We start from the raw sequence: 18,611 nt of genomic DNA on the forward strand, positions 1-18,611 counted from the left end.
TAATATTCCATGGTGTGTACGTACCACACTTTATCCAGTCTGTCACTGATGGGTGTTTATGCTGATTCCATGTCATTGCTATTGTGAATAGTGTTACAGTGAACATTCGTGTGCATGTGACTTTATGGTAGAATGATTTATATTCCTCTGGGTATATATCCAGTAATGGGATTGCTGGGTGGAATGGTAGTTCTGTTTTTAGCTCTTTGAGGAATTGCCATACAACTTTCCACAACAGTTGAACTAAATTATACTACCACCAACAGTGTATAAATGTTCCCTTTTCTCTGCAACCTCTTCAGCATCTGCTATTTTTTGGCTTTTTAATAATAGCCATTCTGACTGATGTGAGATGGTGTCTCATTGTGATTTTGATTTGCATTTCTCCAAAGATCAGTGATACTGAGCTTTTTTTCATATGCTTGTTGACCACATGTATGTCTTCTTTGTAAAAGTGTTCATATTCTTTGCCTACTTTTTAATGGGTTTTTTTTTCCCCCTGTAAATTTGTTTGTTCCTTATAGATGCTGGATATTAGACCTTTATCAGATGCATAGTTTGCACATATTTCCTCCCCATTCTGTAGGTTGTCTGTTTACTCCATTGAAAGCTTCTTTTGCTATGCAGAGACGTATTACCACTTTTATCATCACCTATTACGGGGTAATATTTGAAATAGTGTAAACTTTTATACTTAGTATTTAAGTATACAAATGTCCAATTTTCAAAGCCTTTATAGTTGACTCTGTCATCGTCAGCCTTATTCACTGCCACGGCTCACCTTAGAATCTTGCAAATTTGTTTGAATTCCGGACTGCCACTATTCACTATAAGAACTTGAGCATGACAATCAAAATGGTGTTAGCAGTATATCAGTACTTAACTTTTTGGATTATGAGGATTAAATAAAATAATGGAGTTAAAGTGCTTAGTTCAAGGCCTGGTACATAGGAAACACTCAAGTAACATTAGCTGCTCTTGTTTTACTGTTGTGGCTGCCTTACTCCTTAGCCTGAATGTGCAGTTATCGATGCCTTTGTTCACACTATTTTCAGGCCCTGGAACACCTTATGCTTTCCTCCTCCCACTTCCTGTGTCTACTTCTGTCTCAGGATTAGGGCTTCTAAAAACTTTTCCCAGCTTGTAGTCCTTTACCATCCACCCTTGTCTTTACATAGGCATTCCCTTATTGGTGCTTTTTGTACATATTACTACTTGGATTATTGCATTTCATTACAATTTGGACTTTGAGTTCCTTTGCAGTGGTAGGGATTAGTTCTCAGTCTGTTTATATCCTGGTATTACTGCCCTGCCTCGGAGCTAACAGGTTTTTTCAGTTGGTAAAAATAGATGCTGTTATCTAGGTTATCTCATTTAATCCCCTCAGCCACCCTGTGGTAGGGAGTTGTTACTATCTTCCGGTTCCAGTTAGGGAATCAGAGGCTGGTTGAGGTTAAATGATGTGCCCCAGGCTACTTAGTATGTAAGTGCTGTAAACCTAGAAGTCCTAATATTTAATAACTTATTACTACCCTGTAGCTACCCTCTTATACCTGATATTTGTCTTTATAGTATGAGTAGAATAACATTTAAGTTTGGGCTGTGTAAGACATCTCAAGAATTGGGATTCTGCTTATTCAGAATTGTTATAGTTTCATCTGTGTAGAACTTGCTTTCTTTTTACTATATAATATTGCTTAGCAAAACAATTTAAGATATTGAACTTTGTATCGACCATTTGCTCAATAAATATGTAGAGTTGTTTTTACTTGAAAGAATTAACATTGTATGTTTTTTTAAATTCAGATTTTCACTGATTTCAATTAGCCTTTATTACATTTTATTTATTTAATATCCTTGAGATAATTATGTATTCGTATGTGAACAATAGGCCTTTCTTGGTCCTTATAGCATTGTCATTTTAGGATCATGTAATAATAAATTTGGATGACTTAAGGATTTGTTACAGCTTTTGTATTCAGTGAAAAACGTTGCTTCTGATAGCTGGGGTAGGGAACCTGAGGAGGGGAACTACATTATTAAACTACAAAATTACTGCATTCTATTAACTTTATAATATTTTAAAGCCACATTAGCAGTGTATATGTTGATTCTAGTTATTCTGGAAGGTGTAATTGTGGTTTGAGTTACATCATAAATTCCAAAGAATGCTAGACAGTTTCTTATTTTTAAAGAACAAGGAATAGAATTGAAAATGAGCAGTGTTTAGTATCATTGTATAATCTTCCAGTTTAATTTATGGATTTACTTTGCTTTATTGTTTTTGTTTTTAAGGTTTGCTTATTTAAAAAATATTTATAAGCATTCCTCTCATTACAGAGCATAGTAATGAAGGAAGATTTCATCACGAATTTCACCTCTGTAACAGTAATATTTATATTTGATTTTAGGGAAGCTATGCGAAATTATTTAAAAGAGCGAGGGGATCAAACAGTACTTATTCTTCATGCAAAAGTTGCACAGAAGTCATATGGAAATGAAAAAAGGTAAGATTATTGTTTTTCTGGTGGATAGTTAATTGTAGTTACCACATGAATTTGCCAATTATGTATTAATATATGTGTCAGAGGATGGTTTCTATTACTGGGTTCATTTGCTAGTACAAAATAAAAAATAGGGGATTTGTCTCCTGAAGGGGAGAAACAAAGTGAATTGTAGTATACTGTTAGGAATAGATAACTGGTGCCATGAAGAAAAGTCAGCATGGAGACAGAGGATCTCTCAGCAAGGCAATCTTTACTTTCTGCAGAAAGGGTGCTCCTTGCAGATGGAATAATGGAGAGAGCACACTTAACAAAGGAAAAGCAGACATATTTGTCCCTTATGCATTTGGGTCATCCTTACCTCTGTGTCCTGCATCCGTTGGCTGGAGCTGGACTTCACAGTCTTAAATTGATACCCGATTTACTAATAACATAAAACTTTCCTAAATAGGTAAGTACAGGGGAGAACAAAGAAGAGAGGAAGTTGCTTACAAAAGATTTAAGAAAGCAATAACATTTCCAAATAAGGAAGAGGCATAAAGCTATGAGCTAAGACTTGTCTGGGCCTGCCCAGACATGCCTGAGTAAACCAAAGCGACTAATTGGGGTAAAGTGTAAGAACTAATAGTTGATAGGAGGCTTTAGAGTAAGAAGCTATTATTTCTAGTGTCTATTATTTTATTTTTAAACCAAGACAAGCTTTGAAAGGAACTTTTCTACTTTCTACACATACTCAAGCTAGAAGGAGAATTTAATAAAGGTCATCTTGTTAATAAATCCCTGATCTTAAAAAATCAAATAATCCACAATTTTTCTTTTGGGCCACATAATATTTCCCAAATACTTATGTGATACATTAGGTCATTCACAGCGAAGCTTTCTCTTTGGTGGAAAATGTAGTTTTTTACACAAATGTGACCCCAAAAGTACCATTTTGAAAAGGAAAAGGCTAAATAAGCTCTTGATCCTAAAACTGTCTTGAGCTTAGGTTAATTGAGCTATAGAGTGATTATAAAGAAAACTGCTGGCTCTCTCTCTTGATCCTATTCTTGTTTGGGTTGCTACTAAGAAGAAACAGCAAAACTGGGTTCATACTCTCATACTGGTTGAATGTGGACTCAACAGAAATTACCTATAAAGTAGATTAACCAAAATTAAATTACAACAAGATGATTTTAAAATATTTCTCATGGTATCCTATAAATTTCAGCATTTTTTATGTTTAATTGGGGACTTTCATTGTTTCTTCACTTGATTCCTGGAATTTTCTTGTGAATAGTTTCTTGAGTCTGTCTTTCAAACAGCATTTTTTGGTTAAGCATTTCATGGAAAAAGCCTGCTTATGGAGAAAGATCAAAGGTTTTTAATTGGCTAGAAAGGTACCCAACCAAAGAGAGAAGGAATGAAAACTAAGGTTTTGGGGTTGTTGTGAAAGGAATGAGTAGAATTCTTAGAGATTGTGACATAAAGGAAACCTCAGCTTATGCTTAAGAGAAGGGAAATGTTATATGTATGTGATTAAATTAATTTACATGTTAAAGGAGAATTAGGAAGTCCCTTTTTAGGAAGTTCCTGGAAGCTGACTAGATCTGAGCTGAAAAGAAGGGTAAAGCTTTTTTTTTTTTTTTTTTTTTTTGAGACAGGGTCTCATTCTGTTGCCCTGACTGGAGTGCAGTGGTATGATTTTTGCTTACTGGGCTCAGGTGATCCTCCCACCTCAGCCACCTGAGTAACTGGGACTACAGGCACTCACCACCATGGCCAGCTAATTTTTGTATTTTTTATAGAGACAGGGTTTCACTATGCTGTCCAGGATGATCCCAAACTCCTGGGCTCAAGTGATCCGCCCTCCTCTGCCTCCCAAAGGATTAGAGGCATGAGACACCGTGCTTGGCTAAGAAGGTAAAGCTATTTAATTGGTAGTTTTATCCTCAAAGATGAACAAGTGAAAACAATTTTTAAGATTCATACTGCCGGGTATTGTTATTCAGGCTTACTAAATTTATGATTATTTTATCTTACTTTACTAACACAACTTAAACACTGATTTAGGGTTAAATATGGGAAGAAGTTGATATCTGTAGTTTGGGACATAGCATACCAACTCAAATTAGTGGTCCTTTTTTTCCCCATGAAGTTGATACTAGAAATTCAGTATTTCTTTTTCATTAATGAAATTTAGTGTGTGTTTATAGCAAGTTTTCTGCTTTTTAAGCAAAACAGAAAAAGTCAACACCTGTCATTATGGAAGAAGAATCTAAAAGGCCAGCTGTGCACCTCACAGTGAATCTGAGGTAGAAACAGTTTCATATCGGCTCTGATCATGAGCCAGACATTGTTCTGAAAGTGCTTTATAAATATTTTAAAGTTGTAATCCTCATAATAATTTTGTAAAGTAGTCATGTTATGATCCAAATTCTGTGGGCAAAGAATCTAAAAATCAGAGATTTTAAATGTGTCCAGGTTGACATTAGTTAGGAATCTGTGGAGCTAGGGTTGGAACTCTTGAGGGCCTAATTTTAAATATTTACCCTTTTTACTACCCTAATTGCCATACCATTTCATTTGCGTTTGAGTGTTGTGTTATCTAGAGCAGGGACTAAGGAGAAAAAGGTCCTTTGAGTACTTAAACTTTGTAAACTTAACTTTGCCTAGGACTAACTCTTTTACCATTACCTGGGTGAGACTGGACTAGCTCTAATTGAATTGTGAATAGATGCATGTTTATCATATAGCTTCAGACTTGGGCAAGCTGCTTTTCTTTTCTCTGGATTTTTGAAGATGCATTTTAGTACAATTGAATTCACTTATTCTTTATTTCTGATTGGCTATTTGGCTATTATGTGCCAGGTTTTATGCAAAAAGACCTTTACTAGGAGTTTTAAAAGTCACTATGTCATTTAATACCGGGATGTATAACTGAGGCCCAATGAAGATAACAAAAGGGGAAGAGCTATTTAGAAAATATGTTAAAATCCAGATAAGGTTCCTGTTTGTTAGTTACTGTTAAAAAATACGGCCGGGTGCGGTGGCTCACGCCTGTAATCCCAGCACTCTGGGAGGCTAAGGTGAGAGGATCACCTGAGGTTAGGAGTTCAAGACCAGCCTGGCCAACTTGGTGAAACCCCATCTCTACTAAAAATACAAACATTAGCCAGGTGTGGTGGCAGGCACCTGTAATCCTAGCTACTGTGGAGGCTGAGGCAGGAGAATCGCTTGAACCTAGGAGGTGGAGGTTGCACTGATCCGAGATAGTGCCACTGCACTCCAGCCTGGGTGGCAGAGTGAGACTCTGTCTCAAAACAAACAAACAAACATGCATATAGAGCTGTAGTGGTTTATCGAGTTAAAATGGAAAACTTAACCTTATCTTTTATTGTAGTAGCTTTTATTTTTTTTCTTCTTTTTTTTTTTTTTTTTTTTTTTGAGATGGAGTCTCACCTTGTTGCCCAGACTGGAGTACAATGGCACAATCTTGGCTCACTGCAACCTCTGCCTCCCAGGTTCAAACGATCCTCCTGCCTCAGCCTCCTGAGTAGCTGGGATTGCAGGCACCCACCACCATGCACAGCTACTTTTTGTATTTTTTTTTTTTTTTTTTTTTTGAGACGGAGTCTTGCTCTGTTGCCCGGGCTGGAGTGCAGTGGCTGGATCTTAGCTCACTGCAAGCTCCGCCTCCCGGGTTTATGCCATTCTCCTGCGTCAGCCTCCCGAGTAGCTGGGACTACAGGCGCCCGCCACCTCGCCCGGCTAGATTTTTGGTATTTTTTAGTAGAGACGGGTTTTCACTGTGTTAGCCAGGATGATCTCGATCTCCTGACCTTGTGATCCGCCCGTCTTGGCCTCCCAAAGTGCTGGGATTACAGGCTTGAGCCACCGCGCCCGGCTACTTTTTGTATTTTTAGTAGAGATGGGCTTTTACCATGTTGACCAGGCTGGTCTCGAACTCTTGACCTTGTGATCTGCCCGCCTCTGCCTCCCAAAGTACTGGGATTACAGGCGTGAGCCACCACGCCCGTCCTGTTTTCAATTTCTCTGTATTGTTTGGGCATGGCCTAGTTGGTCTAAAACCCCAGTCAAAAGAAAGCTTGAACAATCTAAACTTTGAAGTCCTCTAAAAAAATGAATAAAAATGATGAAAAGGCCAGAGTACCACTTTCCTATATTTTTACTGATTTGTATTGTTAAAAATTTCAAAGTAGACATGCATTACTTTATAATAAAGGGGAAACCCATTAAATTTACTTGATTTTTTAAAAAACAGGTGTTAGTATCAAGGGACTGCTAATGCTAGTCTAGCCCTCTGGATGTCTAGCAAACTCCCCTGGATTCAGAAAAGAGTTCTGGGCTCTTAGTTGGTGGTGGAGTGCATAGTGGGAAGAGGAAGATCTGCCTTCTTTCTTGCTGATCCAGGTTCAGGCCTTTTTGAAGAGTTGCAAAGGCACAAGGCGTGAGGTAACCTGAGGGCATGATCACAGTCCTCTTGGCTGTGTCTTTTTGGCATACAAAATAACTCCAGTTTTTTTGTGAAAAAAAATAACTCCATCATTTTAAGTGATGCTTAAAAATATTTGGTTAGGAAATTTTATCCCCAAATTTTAAATTGTTCTTAATGTTAAATATGGTGCCTAATAACTAATATTTATTTGCATGGCACATCTAGTACCCCATTTATATTAGTGATGAGTTTCTCATTAAGTAAGGTCTTAGGTTAAAAAATAAACTTTTTAAAAGATTATTTTATCTAGAGGAAATGTTAATATGTCATTTGACATATTAACATTCAGCTTTCTTGAAGGCAGTAATTAAGCAGCAGTATGATGCTGTTGAAACAATTAACAGTAAAGCCATTTAGACTGATTCTGAAGTCATATTGAGATTTGTGTTAATTGGCCAATTGTGGTATGCAAAAAGTTCCTAAATACGGTCCTTGTGAACTGAATAATCATCAAAGGTTAGTAATGATTCTGCAAGGGTAGCAAGATAATGCAAATGTCGTGAGTTTGGATTCTGTTTAACCGAATTTATATATTGGGATGGATAAAAAGCCTTTGAATCTGTAAGGCAGTTTTCAGACATCATCTCAAGATTTGAGGAAATAGGTGTTGAAACAGTCTCTGAAAATAAAGACAACTATGACAGGAATAAAATTTTAAATGTGTGCATATCGCCACCAAGTGGCAGAGAAAGTATTGTTTGTCATAGTTGATAGAGCTGCTGGGAAAGATGAGAAAATAGAGGCAACGTGTTGTATAGGATATCTTTTTGTAGCAGCAGTTAAACTCTAGGCTAACCACTTACTGGTCAGACTTTTCACTGAGTGTTTGATACATATTGACCAACTGCCCAAATTTTAAAAAAATCGTCAGTTTCACACACCTGGCCTAAAATACACCACGTAAGATATATTTTAGGCCAGGTGCAGTGGCTTGTGCCTGTAATCCCAACACTTTTAGAGACCAAGACAGGAGAATCCCTTGAGACCAGGAGTTCAAGACCAACCTGGGCAACATAGTGAAAGTCTGACTGTATCTTTAAAATTAAATAAATAAGTAAATAAATAAATAAATAAAATAAAGATGTATTTGAGTTTTCTTCTGTTAATTTGGTGGCCTTTTATTTTTACCCCATTCTCTTTGGTTTCTTTTGCTTGTATTCTTGCCCTTTTTTTGTATATATGCTGACTTTTATTCAATCACTGTATTGTTACTGAAGTCTGGGCAACAACTTGATTTGTTTGCCTTATTTTAGGGGATGATGATATTGGGATGTTTAAGTTATGATTTTATCAGCAATATAGAAATAATTTCAATGTTTAGATTATATTGGATTTGCTACTTTCTTCCATCATGGCTGTTTAAAATAATTTAGACTTGAGTGTTTTTTTTTTTTTTTTTTTAAGACTCAGAGACTATTGAAAACTCTTCATTTTTCTTATATTTATTACATGATTGGAAAGCACTTTCAAGATAGACCCTTGGTCATTGTTTTGAATAGAGAATTTTTTATCAACCTGATTTTTACCGTTTCATGCATTTTGTCACAGTACTTTTGAGAAAACTAGCACTACTCATTCTTTTATCATTTTAGCTCTCTTTATATTTTTCAAATGTGAAATTAAGAAGTACCATTTATGATAACTCATTGTGATTTGACTACTGTATTTGGCATACAGGTTGTGCATTCCCAATCGAAAAATTCGAAGTGCTCCAAAATCTGAAAACCCTGAGTGCCAACATAACCCTGTAAGAGTCTTCCTCTGTCATCTAGGCTGGAATACAGTGGCACTATCTTGGCTCGCTGCAACCCCTACCTACCGGGTTCAAGCAATTCTCGTGCCTCCGCCTCCTGAGTAACTAGGACTACAGGCATGCACTACCATGCCTGGCTAATTTTTGTATTTTTAGTAGAGACAGTGTTTTGCCATGTTGGCCAGTCTGGTCTTGAACTCCTGGCCTCAAGTGATCCTCCCGCCTTGGCCTCCCAAAGTGCTGGAATTACAGGCATGAGTCACTGCACCCAGCCTGGAGCATTTTAGATTTGGGATGTTCAACCGCTAAGAATAAATGCAAACAATCCAAGATCTGGAAAAAAAAAAAAATTCAAAACACTATTGGTCCCAAGCATTTTAGATAAGCAATACACAACCTGTACTAAAACACAGCTCTTTGAGTTTTATAGCTGATACACCAGTTTACTAAGGAGTCCTAACATCAGTGTTCAATAAAAAACTAACAGGAGTTGTGTTTCCAAAACTGATGCCTTCTCAACCTCCTGAGAGTGTGCCAGCCTAGGTATTTGACTCTGTGCCATAGTAAGCATTGAGTAACTCCCAGCATTAGAAGCCAGAAAGCTCCCCTTTGTAGACTTGAACTGAACCCACTCCAAAACTAGCCCAGTTAATCCAGGCTTCCCTCCAAACTTAGAGTGACCTGGAACTGGGCCCACTACCTTGGCTGTGACCTTTATATCCTTGGCCTCAGTGTAAGTATACGGGCATGAAAACTGCTCTTTTCTATTGGATTAGATAAATGTGAGAGGACTACAGAGACTTCCCTCCTCACTCAGTTAAATCCTTAGGGCCTCCTTGGTCTACTTGTCCACTACCTCTGGCTTCGCTGCCTGTTAATCCCCCTTCTGCTCTCCGCTCCAGCCACTCTGGTCTGTTGGTTGTTTCCCCACTCTTGGTCACAGTCCTTCGTACCTCAGAGCCTTTGCACTGGCTCTTTCCTCTGTGGAAATGCTCTTGCCCCAGGTGTCCGCATGGCTTTAGGTCATGACTCAAAGTCACCTTCTTAAGGAAACTTTTCCTGGCCACCTTGGGCTGTCCCCATTTCAAGTACCCCTTGCCTGCTTTATTTTTTTCTCCCCAGCTAATGGAGTACACCAGCTAATGGAGTACATGTGCATGTTATTTCACTCATTTATCTGTTTTTATTATCTCTCTCCTATTAGAGTGTAAGTTCCATGAGAACAGGAATTTTGTTTCATTTTTTTGGTTATTTTTACTGCTATATCCCCAGTATCTGTTACACACTCAGGATATAATAAATAATTTGGAGAATTAATGAATGTTAAATAAACCCAGCTTACTTCTTGTAAGTCGTATGTAAATTGCCTCTAAAGTAGTCTGGTTAGGGTTGAACAAAAAGTAGGTTCTATTAATATATTTTGAGTCAATTCAGTATAGATAATATTGTAGAGGCTGAGGGGGAAGCAAATAAGAAGTAGATATTACCACCTTCAAGAAGACCTAAGCACCAAATCCAGCCTGCTGGTGTCTGCATGTGTGTGCATATATGCACATAAAGTTTTTTTCTTTTAGTCTGCACATTGTTGGCCTACAGAGTGTTAATAAGTGTAAATTAGTTGCCAAATTTAAAAAAACTATTTCGTATAAAATTTGATTTCAGGCATCTATTGAACAGTTGGAGGACGGGACCAACACTAGACTTGCATGCCCATAGTTCAGCCACGTGAGTGTGAGTGGATATATACACAGCAGTGGCTGATTATCATTGCATTTAAGATCTGGGTTTTCTTATACTAGGATTAAGAAAAGTAAAAAATTTTCTGTACTAATAACAGTACAAAAAGTGAGAATGACAATGGAGGCTGTGTGTTTCAAGAAAGAAGGGAAGGAAACTACTTCTTTGGGAAACTAAAGGATATTCCTAATTTTTTTTTTTTTTTTAAGACAGTCTCACTCACCCAGGCTGGAGTGCAGGTGCACTATGACAGCTCACCGCAGCCTTGAGCTCCCAGGCTCAGGTAGTCCTCCCACCTTAGCCACTGGAGTAGCTGGGACTATAGGTGCCTGCCACCATGCCCACTAATTTTTGTATTTTTTATAGACACGAGGTTTAGCCATGTTGCCCAGGCTGGTCTCAAACTCCTGGGCTCAAGCAATCCACCTGCCTCTGCCTCCCAAAATGTTAAGATTACAGGCATGAGCCACTGCGCCCAGCCTGGATATTCCTGTTTATTATATATACACCGTTCACCCATTTATATGACTTATGTGGCTACTATAGTTAATTTGAGTTTTCAGGCCCTCTAAAGAGATATGGCATAGATGTTTTAAAGTATGTACAAGTCAGCATTATAATTGAGCAAAGCTGAATTTATACCCTATATAAGGACTGGATTGATGGTCTGAACTATGTAAAATATGAGCCTTGCGCTAGGCTTTGCAATAGATAATATTTTTAATTGCTAAAGAAAAGATTATAAGAAAGTCATTCTCAGAAGAACTTGTAAGGGTGGTTTTTGACAACTAGCAAAACAAACCTGTGGTATTCTGTGAGTTGAAAGAATATAGTATATTGTTCTTTGAGCATGAAATATTTCTCAGATATCTACAGTGCACCAGGTGTTCCATGTATATATAAAATTCAAAGATATGCAAAACACAACACTGCGCATAATCAGGAGATCCATTTACTTTTGACTCTTTTGCTTTTATTAATATTTTGGGTATTTCTACTATGGACAATACTTGATAATAAAATTTTCTAGGTTAATTTATCCCATTAAGTTAATTTACCACATTAAGTTAAATGCAGTATCCATAACAATAATGTCACTCATTAATGATTGTGTCATTTTGAATAGGCCTTAATTAGTAATTACAGATTTTGTGGTGGTTTATCATGTTTTGTAATATGTTAGAGTGCACTGAATTTGCTGAACTCCAGTAGTTTAGAACTCTGAGCCATGTGAAAATACAAAGAGAAGTTCTGTACTCTAAAAAGTATTTAATCTAACTGTACGCATAGCTCCAATATTTTACCTGAACAGATTTAGTTATTGTGGAAGTCCCGATTTCTGTCTTGTGGGCATGATTATTTGCATTACAAAAGGCTTCACCAAAATTTTTCTTTGGGAAATAGGTGCATTTCAATATGATTTTGTATTCATAATGTTCAAGAAAAGGAAATGCTTTCTTGAATCTAATTGATTTGAGCTTTTTTTTTTCCCCCCCATAATTCTTCAGGTTTTTTTGCCCTCCTCCTTGTGTGTATCTTATGGGCAGTGGATGGAAGAAAAAAAAAGAACAAATGGAACGTGATGGTTGTTCTGAACAAGAGTCTCAACCGTGTGCATTTATTGGGATCGGAAATAGTGACCAAGAAATGCAGCAGCTAAACTTGGAAGGAAAGGTAAATGAAGACTGCTAGTTCACCAGAAAGGGGCACCATGGTACCAGAATGTAGTTTTCGTATTCATTCTTGTGGTGGAGATTTTTTTCTTTAATAACTGTTGGTAACAATTTCTGGAATATATAAACTAGGACCAAAAAATATGCCTCTCAGATCGCTTTGGTCTAGTCATTCAGGAAGCTTATGCTGCTGACATAGGAAGATGGCATGCAGTAAGCTTCCCCAGCTTGCAAGCAGTTTTAGCAAATCAGATTTCTGTTGGAAGCCAGTAATAAATTTAGGAGGCTGATTGCTCATCTTCTGTTTGACAGAGGTTTGATACTCAAATCTCAACAAAAATACATTGTTCAGTAATGTTTTACTCTGCTGTTTTAATCTTAGTTTTATACTAGACATGATGATATATACATTGTGGAAAGCATTTATCTGGGTTATAAAGATCATAAATGTTTACTTGACATCAGAGATACTATAGACAAGAACAGCCACAGTTGGTTATACTCAAATTTTAGTGCATAGCAGGGGTTGTTTAATTAATTTTCTAGAGAAAACAATTTATCAACTAGTTTTACTAATTGTATGAATTTAGAAAGCAGTCAATCTAGATCTTTTTTTTTTTCTTTCCCTGGACGGGATTTTTACTCTGTCACCCAGGTTGAAATGCAATGGTGCAATCTTGGCTGACTGCAGCCTCCACCTCTCAAGTAGTAGGACCGCAGGTGTGCGTCACCATGTCCAGCTAACTTTTTTGTATTTTTTTGTAGAGACAGGGTTTCGCCATGTTAGCTAGGCTGGTCTTGAACTCCTGAGCTCAAGCAATCTACCCACCTCAGCTTCCCAAAGTGCTGGGATTATGGGTGTGTGCCACCGTGTCCAGCCAATCTATACTTTTAGTATTGAAAGATAGTTTTTTATTCACTTGGGATTTAGCTATGATTTTATTTTTGCTTGCTACTATACTTTGGAAAATGGTTAGTTCTGATCTCAATGACTAAACGTCTTCTAAAATAGTGCATAAACAGCTGTTTCATTCGATGCATCTTTGTTGAATATTTTAGTGTTTGCTGTGTTGTAGTTGGCACTAGAGATATGGGTTAGGAGTGGTGTTGATGGAGGTGAGCTAGGGGATATGTGCTCTCAAATTCAATTTTAGTGATTTTACAGATAGTACTACAGGTCTTAATATCAACCTCCTTCAAATTTAGCTATTTGTATGTCATTATATCTTTATAATTTTTGTAAGAAGGTTTGTTGACTATTTTAGATTAGATTTGGGATACTTATTACAATAAAGGTTGTTTCCTCTTAAACCAGTCAAACTATTTCTAAATTATGACCCCTGAGCTAAAGTAACGAATATATTTAAGTGGTGGGTCGATCTAATAGATCTTCATCTTGTCTCATCTGTTTTCTTGTTGCCTAGGAAATCTCAGAGTTATATGCCTCCAGGCTTCACATGTAGACATTCAGTACTATGAATGAGTGGATCAGATAGGTAGTGAGAAGCCAGAGATTCTAGCTACCTGTGTATATAACTTTAATCCTACTTCATAGCTCATTTTAACCAGTTCCAGCTTCCAGTAATTTTAAGTGAGGTAATACCAAATAAACCAAGCAATAGTATCACTGCTTGTCTTTCGCAAGTATCACTTTGCAGCATTAGACTTGGTATTTCTTCTTCCTTTCAGGGAAATGTCTTTATTGCCTAAAGATCTTGTTTTCAAAGAGTATTTCTAGAGAGATGATTATATACCATTTTCTCTTCTAGAATTCCATTAGCTAATTTAACCTTTTAGAATAGCAAGGCAAATGTAATTTTAGTTTTATTTGCTTATTTTCTGTGAGTTAGTGACTTTTTCCTTTTTTTCTTTTTTTTTGAGACGGAGTCTCACTCTGCCGCTCAGGCTGGAGTGCAGTGGCCAGATCTCAGCTCACTACAAGCTCCGCCTCCCGGGTTTGCACCATTCTCCTGCCTCAGCCTCCCAAGTAGCTGGGACTACAGGCGTCCGCCACATCGCCCGGCTAGTTTTTGTATTTTTTAGTAGAGACGGGGTTTCACCGTGTTAGCCAGGATGGTCTCGATCTCCTGACCTTGTGATCCGCCCATCTCGGCCTCCCAAAGTGCTGGGATTACAGGCCTGATTCCTTTTTTTCTTAATGGAATTTGAGTAGTTTGTGGTCAGTGGCCTTATAGTTTTTTAAAAATAGTTCCCATAAAATTATCTTGGTTATGATTTTTGTGGATTCAAACTACTCATTGTAATTAGGGATATATTTCCTTTCTTTCCAAGGAGATATATGTGTGTTTGTTTTTTCTGAACAAAATGCAGTTCTTTTTGTGTAGGTTTTACGATCTAACCTTCTTGGTTCTTTTTTTCCTTTCTTGTTTGCCAGTATGTGTTATTTATGCTGGATTTCAGTATTTTCTCTTTCTCAAATGGATCTTACCTTTTAATTTTAACACTCAAAATTAAGCGATCTCAACAGTTTTAAGCTTTCCCATTAGAATGTAATTACCTTCATTTAGATATACATTTCATTTTTGCTTCCCATGACTGTCTGCTTTAGTACATTGATACCGATTTTCACAGACCTCACCTTATGTTGCAGAAGAATTTCATTGTTAAGCTTAATTTGACCTTCATTGCTGTCATTTTTAAGAGTATGGCAGACCTGTGGGCATAGAGGCTCACAGATGCCATCTCTGAGTGTGTTGGAGTTCTTGGGTGCAAGGAGTGATGTGACTGCAAAGTACTGTTGTTTTCTTGTTTCTTTATTTTTATTCATTTTGAGACAGGGTGCCGCCCTGTCGCCCAGGCTGGAGTGCAGTGGTGGGATCACGGCTCATTACAACCTCTGCCTCCTGGGCTCAAGTGACCCTCCCACCTCAGCCTCCTGAGTAGCTGGGACTACAGGCATGCACCACCATGCCTGGATAATTTTTGTGTTTTTTGTAGAGATGGGTTTCACCATGTTGCTCAGGCTGGTCTCAAATTTCTGGACTTAAGCAGTCTGCCCACCTCGGCCTCCCAAAGTGCTGGGATTACAGGCATGAGCCACCAGCCTGGCCTGTTTTTATTTTTCTTATTACTGTGATTAGCTTTATCTTATTTTTGCCTTCTACAGAGCAAAACCTCTCAAAGCTTTTACGGAACTTTTGATTTTTAAAAACTTAATTGAATGTGTAATGTTCAAGATAGCACCTAAATTTTCTTATATAGCTTTGCTATGAGAAGTACAATAAACGATTGCAGTAGTTTTGTCTGCTACCAAGGCTGTCTGTGAGTAAAATTTTAAAAATAAAAACCTAGAAGTCATTAACTGTTTCCTGAGTAGCATTTGCTCTGCTTTTTAAAAGGAAGATACAGAAGAGATAGTTGAAAAAACTTGTTTAGCCTAATTTTAAAGTGGAATGCTGATCTTTAAAAAAATATAATTCAGATACTTTAGATATTTATACTGTGTTTCAGCATTATTTATCTTATCTGGAAAAGGACAATAGTTTAGATCCCTCTCTGATTCACAGGGATCAAGAGAATAGGAAAGATTTTAGAATTGTCATATATAATATAAGCAGTAGCATTTTGAAGTGTCTTTGCTCTTTGTCAAGTGCTGTATCTCTTAATCTTTTCAGTTATCAGAATTTAAATTCTGGTAAACTGACATAATGCCTTGAGCATTTTCTCTAGTACCTTTAAATTCAGTTCTTTTAGTGATACATATGAATCGCCCTTTTGTGCAGTTAACCATTTTAAAAATAGTTCTTTAAGGTAATGCTTATATAATCTCTTTCTGGTTAAGACATTTTATAATCATCCAGTTTGTCTTGCGTTGTTTTCCTCAAACTTACAAGTGACTACTCTAGTGTTCAGCTATGTAAAGAAAAACATTCTATGCACTATTTTGAGAAGAACTACTGCTAAAATCTTTTACATAATTTGTTGAATTTTGATGGCTTTATTTTTTTTTGAAGATAGTCATTGATTTTATTAACTGTAAAAATTATTTTAAAAGTTACTGCTGTAACATTGAGGGATAATTCCATGACACAGTTGTAGAGCTGTGTAAAACAAGAAAATACTGTTTTTTTAAATGGTCTTTTTTAAAAGAGGATACCATAGATGACAATGTTTGTGTTTTGTAGACTTTATAAGGAAGATTTTGTACTTTTCAGAAATCCATTTCAGTAATTTTTACAGTTGATAATTTTTGTAGTTGGTTTTATCAGCTATGCATTGGAATTGTTTTTCTTATTATTACTTAAACTATGACGATTCTGAGTTGTAGGTACTACATAAACAAACAAGGTTTTGCTGCTATTAAAACTTTACTTTTCTTTCACAGAACTATTGCACAGCCAAAACATTGTACATATCTGATTCAGACAAGCGAAAGCACTTCATGTTGTCTGTGAAGATGTTCTATGGCAACAGTGATGACATTGGTGTGTTCCTCAGCAAGCGGATAAAAGTCATCTCCAAACCTTCCAAAAAGAAGCAGTCATTGAAAAATGCTGACTGTATGTATGCTTTTCTTATTTGTCCCCAATTCCTACCGTGAATTAATAAGACAGACTCTTTGTTAAATTAAAAATGGCCTTTTCAATAGCCAATTCATTCTTTACTAATATTTTTGTGGCCCTGTTTATTGTCTTTCTTTTTTTAATCGTAAATCGACAGTCTGTGGTCTAATGAAGCAGTTCTTAACCAGAGTTGGTTCCTTAGTGCTCCCAGGGACATTTTGGGGAAATGGGAGGTTTTCTCCTTCTGTTGTTATGGTGACTAGAGGGGGTGATGTTGTTGGCTTTGGGTATCTTGAGCCTATGATGCTGAATTAAATGTCCTGCAGTGTCCAAGGTAGTTCTGATTCCACAAAGAATTGATCTACCCACAGTGTCAAAAAGCACCCCTTTGAAAAACACTATTAATTAAATGGGCTTTTTGGCAGGCCTTCCTGAGAATCTAAACAAAATTTTTAATGTGGTTGCTCTGGCAGAGACTGCTGTCTCATCAGCCTATTTTTAGACTACCAAAGAAGTATACTGTCTGTGTGAACTATAAATTTAACCTTCACACCCATTTTTCTTTTTTTAACTTTTTATTATGGGGGCTTTTTTTTTTTTTTTGAGACGGACTCTTACTCTGTCGCCCAGGCTGGAGTGCATTGGCAGGATCTCAGCTCACTGCAACCTCCACCTCCCAGGTTCAACCAATCCTCCCTGCCTCAGCCTCCTGAGTAGCTGGGATTATAGGTGCCCACCATCACGCCCAACTGATTTTGTATTTTTTAGTAGAGGTGAGGTTTCACCGTGTTGGCCAGGCTGGTCTTGAACTCCTGACCTCAGGTGATCCACCTGCCTCTCAGCCTCCCAAAGTGTTGGGATTACAGGCGTGAGCCACCGCACCTGGCTGAGACTTTCAAATTTATATAAAAGGGAGAAACCAGCTACCCAGCCTCAACAGGTTTTATCATTCTCTCATTATCTCCATCACCACCAACACCTCTTCATCTTCTAATTGCTGAAGTATTTTAATGTAAATCTTACCCTATTGTTTCAACCAAAATTTCTGCAATAATGACTAATACATGCCTTTTTTTTTTTGAAACATCGTTATACCTAACAGTTGACAGCAGCTCTTCAGTGTCATCTAATATCCTATTTCATGTACAGATTTATCAGATTGACCCAGAATGTCTTTTTATAGTTTTTTTGCTTTGTTTTGTTTTACAGTGGTTTGTTCAAACACGGGTTCAGACAAGGTCTACACATTTTAGTCTGTAATAGTTTCTTCTCACCCTATCACACCTTTGTTTTTCTTCTGTGTCATTTATTTGTTGAAGAAACTGGATCATTTTTCTGTTGTGGAATTCCATATTCTGAGTTTGACTGATTACCTGTTTCTCTGTCTCTCTCATTTTCCATGAACTGGTGGTTAGACATAAAGACTTTCAGAACTAGTTGGTAAAATATACATTCATTTCCTTTGGAAGTCATGATATCTAATTATCCCTTTTTTCGTGTTAGGATTGATTATAGTAGTTCAGCTGTCGTTAGTCTATTCTACTCATAAAGTTCCTCAGCAAACTTTAACCTAATGGTTTTAATAGCCATTGATGATGTTTAAATCCATTTTATTAAATGCTGAAAAGTGGTAATATTCTAATTTTTTAAATTCATAACTTCTGCATTTGTTAGCTGGAGTTTTTTCTACAAAGAGTAACTTTGCCATATCAGCTATTTGCTTCAATTGTAGTATGTAATGAAAAGACAGGATTAGTTGCTTGTTTGCTCATTTGCAGAACAATGATAACATTCCTTGAAAGAGACCAGTGGGGTTTCAGAGTTTTTGTTTTGTTTGCTTTCTTTTCATTTTGTTTTATTACGAGCTCATGGTTGTTTTTTTTTGTTTTTTTGTTTTTTGTATTGGTTATATTTTAGTCCACT

General features: G+C 37.0%; 1 protein-coding gene across 1 annotated transcript; it reads left to right on the plus strand.

Moving 5' to 3' along the window:
• Positions 1-2,409: 2,409 nt before the first annotated feature.
• Positions 2,410-16,793, plus strand: LOC111549870 (recombining binding protein suppressor of hairless). The gene is made up of 3 exons (XM_026452332.1): positions 2,410-2,507; positions 12,001-12,166; positions 16,511-16,793. Exons 1-3 carry the CDS (start codon positions 2,419-2,421, stop codon positions 16,724-16,726), a joined length of 471 nt encoding a protein of 156 aa, XP_026308117.1. The 5' UTR covers positions 2,410-2,418; the 3' UTR covers positions 16,727-16,793.
• The last annotated feature ends 1,818 nt before the right edge of the window (positions 16,794-18,611 follow it).

The sequence above is a fragment of the Piliocolobus tephrosceles genome, unplaced genomic scaffold (assembly GCF_002776525.5).
Source record: "Piliocolobus tephrosceles isolate RC106 unplaced genomic scaffold, ASM277652v3 unscaffolded_33837, whole genome shotgun sequence".
NCBI classification, from domain to species: Eukaryota; Metazoa; Chordata; class Mammalia; order Primates; family Cercopithecidae; genus Piliocolobus; species Piliocolobus tephrosceles.

Bases quoted from the DNA above. Each gene is read 5' to 3' on its own strand.
- LOC111549870 (XM_026452332.1), top strand. From the start codon at position 2,419: ATGCGAAATTATTTAAAAGAGCGAGGGGATCAAACAGTACTTATTCTT. The intron at 2,508-12,000 runs GTAAGATTATTG...ATAATTCTTCAG, and splicing joins TCATATGGAAATGAAAAAAG to GTTTTTTTGCCCTCCTCCTT. The intron at 12,167-16,510 runs GTAAATGAAGAC...TTTCTTTCACAG, and splicing joins AGCTAAACTTGGAAGGAAAG to AACTATTGCACAGCCAAAAC.